This window comes from Pygocentrus nattereri, chromosome 9, assembly GCF_015220715.1.
Source record: "Pygocentrus nattereri isolate fPygNat1 chromosome 9, fPygNat1.pri, whole genome shotgun sequence".
NCBI classification, from domain to species: Eukaryota; Metazoa; Chordata; class Actinopteri; order Characiformes; family Serrasalmidae; genus Pygocentrus; species Pygocentrus nattereri.
In genome coordinates, this window is record NC_051219.1 from 14,578,059 (window position 1) to 14,583,081 (window position 5,023).

A 5,023-nucleotide genomic window follows, 5' to 3' on the forward strand; every position below is an offset into this window, starting at 1 on the left:
GCAAGAAGGGCCTGGGTTCGATTCCCTGGCTGGGGGACCAGGGTCCCTTCTGTGTGGAGTTTGCATGTTCTCCCCGTATCCTCCGGGTTCTCCGGTTTCTCCCAGTCCAAAGACATGCAGGCAGGCTGATTGGACATGCTAAATTGCCCAAGGTGTGAGTGTGGGTGTGAATGTATCTGTCTGTCTGTCTGTCTGCCCTGCGATGGACTGGTGACCTGTCCAGGGTGTATCCTGATGTTTTAGAAGTTGCTGTTTCCTCTGTACTTGTGCACCTCTATGTGGCTGTGTTGCCAGCTTAAGTCAGATCACTTGGATTACCATATTTTGCTACTTGCTCTGAAAATAATTGTGTATTAGTGATGTTAGTGTTGATCATTACCTTGTAGTATTTGTTAGATTTCATTAAAGGGCGTAAAGAAAGCAAGAAAATAAATTGATAGAATGATTATAATAATAATGATGTTTTTTTGCATTCACCGAATTGAATTTTTTTTATCTTGTTATAAAAGAATATTCTAATATCATGATTATATTCAATAGAATTTTCAAAAATGTATATCCATATCATGCAGCAAGTTACTTAAATGTATTAACATAGCTGGCAAACTAAAATGGATTTTAGTATTGTTGCTGAAAGTACTTTAGTTAATCAGAATAAAAGGGTGATTGGCGAATAATAGCAAGTAAACCTTGAGAGAGCTTTGTGAGCCAAAGAATGAAGCACAATCTTTTGTTTATGTATGTCTAATACGTAGGGCTTGAGACACAGCTTTTATAACTAAGCTCTGTCTGCTCTAAAAGGCAGCTGTTGTTGGCTACATCTCAAGCCCTGTAGCTCTGAAAATGTTGACTCACTGTTGCCCCCTGTGTGCACCTGGTAGGTTTTCTTCACCCGGAATGGTAAGATAATTGGGAAGAGGGAAGTCATGGTGCCAGCGGGAGGCTTCTACCCCACCATTGGCATGCTCAGCAGCGGGGAGAAGGTGAAAGTGGACCTGCATCCTCTCAGCGGCTGACAGACAGCAGGTGCAGCCAATCTGGTGTCAGCAACTTATGCCACAATGCCAGTCTGCCGGCCTTCAGCTGTCTGTTGCTTACAGCAGAACCACGGGGTTAGATTGGGACAGATGGAGATTGAATCAGAATCTGCAAATCGATTTAATGTTATTTTTTTCTTATTCATGGGTGATGAGATACTGTAGGAGGAGGTGGATGCTTTTCATATCAATTGCCATGACCCCAAAAACAGCGAATGCATGATTTCCACTTAAACACAGACAACAGTTGCCTCTGATATCGTCTTTAGATCTTTCTGTCTGAATTCAGATAGAGGTCTATGTTCTTTGTTCATTGTTGATGACGGTTCTGTATGAAACCAAACCATATTTGATTAACGAGAGAATTAACAGATTGTATGAAGATTTTTTTTTTCTGTAAAATGCATAGACCATATGTTACTATATATTTTTAACGTGCTTGTACATAATGTAAATTTATATGGGCTGCTGTACAAAAGATGCCACAGAAGGTAACAAAGAATCACTTCAGGAAAATGTTGAATGAATGCATGAATGAATGAATGAAAGCAGGGGTGAATGGCCAGAGGTTGGCATTTTGGTTTAAAATAGCATGCATTCAAGGGGCAGTCACGTCCCTGAGCATTGTCTTCACACTCCCATTCACTCTGCCGCAAACTCCCCCTCCCCTCAGTCAATCCTAAAGCTAGTGACATTTCCGTCCTTTTTTTTTTTTGTTCTTTATTTCTGAATGTCAGAGTTAATCATGTGCCACTTTATCTCTTCTGCCTGGAATGAGGGCTAAGGTTGGATGAAATTGACGTTTTGTTTCCAGTGATGCACGTTTTACTCGGCTGCTATGAAGCAAAAAACAAACAAACAAACAAAAAAAAAAAAACAGCAAATCCAGGCAAGTGAGAGGGGACAGCAGGTTTCATTTCTCTAGGCTGCTAAAGCTATACTTATGCAATTCAGTGCAAATCAGTTCATGAAAAACCTCAATCTGTTCATAAACAGTTCTAAGCTATAGTCTTAACCTTGCATCAGGTTGTACCCTAACAACCCCCATCCCAATCTTCATAATCACTTTATTACTAGTCCGGTTCACTGATGCCACAAGCACTTTAGGGCAGATTGATTTGAAGCCATGTGTTTGTAAATGTGTGGAGGAGAGACAGAATACAGCTGTGAGTTTATGTATGTTTGTATTGAAGAATTTTGGAGATGGGGTGGTGGTAAAATTAGAAATTCTGTTCCAGCCATTTGAACGAACTCCATTTCGCACCTTTAGACCAATCAGCAAACTTGACACAGTAATAAAGTTTAGCCTGCATTGACTTTTTCTCGTGATAGTCACACAAAAACGAGATGTATTTTTTCATACTTTTCAATGCCAAAATTGTCACATTTTGTCAACTTATGTCTAGCACCCTCAACAAAAAGAGAATTTGATTAATTGTCTTGCATATCAATCATTGAAGGATTACATTAAACTACATCAGTTTGGCAGTGCTTGCTTCACTTTGTGGTGATTCAGATTTTTATCTTGGATACTGAGAATCTACATATGAATGTCAGGCCTGAAATTTAGTCTCCAAAACAGGTAAGACAAGTAACAGGTCACATTTACATGGACATTGATCAAGTGTAATACTTTGATCAGTATGTTGCTGCAGCGTCACTAATTCACGACCCTTTTTGGGTAAGAGGCTCCAGGCAGAAAGTGCTTTTATGACTTAATTGTAGCAATGATTTTAGCAAAATTCAACAGTCTTCACTTTCCGTTCAGTATTCCCTTTTACAGGTTCTATTAAATGAAATACTCATATATGCATATGAGAGTTTTCCTGCTGTGCTAATATGAATACACATCTTCTAAAGCTTCTGTGGTGCCCAGAATATTAAAAACAACTGACAGGGTTGTTATGTATATAAAAGCCAAAATCAAATACCACTTGTCAGTTCAGATTATGCAAGAAGCAGACAGTCAAGTGGTCTGCAGAATACTTCAAATTCTAATGTTGGAATGTGGCTGGTCAGTATGTTTGCAAATCATGGATGACTGATTTCACCACAGACACTGCTGCTACGTGGGATCTCTCGTTATGAATGAAAACATCTTTATAATTGTGGCATGCGCTGTTCTAACATATGGCCACGACAACTATAAAGTTACTATTTCCATATGTAATTTTGGGGTCCAGCGTTTCAGTGAGATTCCGTCTCATAATTATAACCCCATATCCACTAAGAATGAGATTTATCTTCTACAAGACCATGATCAGACAGAATTATGCACTCTATGTACGAACAGAATGTGAATTACTGTACAGTGAATAAAGAGGTCACATTCCACTGAGAATTTGTAGCACAAGCCATGTTAGTTATGGCTGGCTTAGAGCACTTGAGGAATGTGAGTTTAATCGTTTCCTTGAAAGATTATTTAAAAAAACACACACACACACACACACAGGTGTCACTGCTGGACTGAGAATAGTACACCAAAAATGCCAATGGTGTCCTGTGATCACTGATGGAGGACTAGAGGATGACCAACACAAAGCAGCAGCAGATGAGCTATCGCCTCTGACTTTACATCTACAAGGTGGACTGACAAGATAGGAGTGTCTAATGGAGTGGACACAGGTCACAGTGTTTAAAAACCCCAGCAGCTCTGCTGTGTCTGATCTGCTTGTACCAGTGCAACGCACACAAACACCACCACCACCACGTCAGTGCTACTGTAGTGCTGAGAATGATCCACCACCCAAATAGAGCCTGCTATGTGAGGGTCCATGGGGGTCCTGACCACTGAAGAACAGGGCAAAAGGGGGTAAAACAAAGTATGCAGAGAAACAGATGGACTACAGTCTGTAATTGTAGAACTACAAAGTGCACATGTACAGTAAGTGGAGCTGATAAAATGGACAAGAAGTCCATTTCATGTTATGCCTGATTGCGCACACACACGCACACACACACACACACTTTCTAAGCTGCTTCTCTCTCAGGGTCACAGGGAGGTGCTGGAACCTATCCCAGCAGTCATTGGGCGGAAGGCAGGATACACCCTGGACAGGTTGCCAGTCCATCACAGGACAGACAGACAGACATACACAATCACTCACACACTCACACCTAGGGGCAATGTAGCATGTCCAATTGGCCTAACCGCATGTCTTTGGACTGTGGGAGGAACCCCACGCAGACACAGGGAGAACATGCAAAACTCCACACAGAAAAGACCCCCAGTCACCCAGCCAGAGAATCGAACCCAGGCCCACAATTTTATCCTTACCCCAAATATGTAATCAGTCAAGACATTCTGCATCTACAGCAATGCTACTTTTGTACATTTGTGCAGCTTAAACAGATGCTTCTGATACCGTCTTTACATTTTTCACATAGAGCCTGGGAGCTTTGATGTAGCTAATAAGGCTAATTGGAAGCCAACAGCCTTATACCCACATATTAGCACTGTGCTAACTAATCTTCATAGACATTACTGAAGAGGTCAGACCCTTGGTTCTACTGAAGTGAATACTGTGGGGGAAGGACCGTTACTGTTTCAGCATGACAGCACCCTCCAGCACAAAGCAATGTGCATAGAGGAGTGGTTTGGAAGGATATGACTGGCCTCCACAGAGGCCAGACCTCAACCCCATCCATCACCTTTGAGTCGAATTGGAAATACTGTGAGCGGGGCCTTTTCGCCAAACACCAGTGCCTGACCTCAGTAATGCTGTTGCGGCTGAATGGAGGTGAATCCCCACAGCCATGTTCCAAGATCTAGTAGAAAGTCTTTCCAAAAGTAGGGCCGCTGCCAGAGCACCAAACAAGGGAGCAATTCCTTATTTGTGCACATGGTTTAAGAATGGGATGTTCACACATGGCTATAATGTTCAGGTGTCCATGTACTTTTACCCATGTAGTGCAGCTACAGTGCAAAAATAAAGAAGCAAAATGTACAGTAACAAACATGCTGGTAAATGACAAAGAAACAGTTA

General features: G+C 41.6%; 1 protein-coding gene across 1 annotated transcript in view; it reads left to right on the forward strand.

Annotated features, from left to right (window-relative positions):
• Positions 1 to 2,527, forward strand: part of spryd3 (SPRY domain containing 3) — a 51,519-nt gene extending 48,992 nt beyond the window's left edge. The window contains exon 11 of the mRNA XM_017707920.2: positions 882 to 2,527. Within this exon, the coding sequence (XP_017563409.1) occupies positions 882 to 1,016 (135 nt within the window). The 3' untranslated portion in view covers positions 1,017 to 2,527. The remainder of the gene's footprint in view (positions 1 to 881) is intronic.
• The last annotated feature ends 2,496 nt before the right edge of the window (positions 2,528 to 5,023 follow it).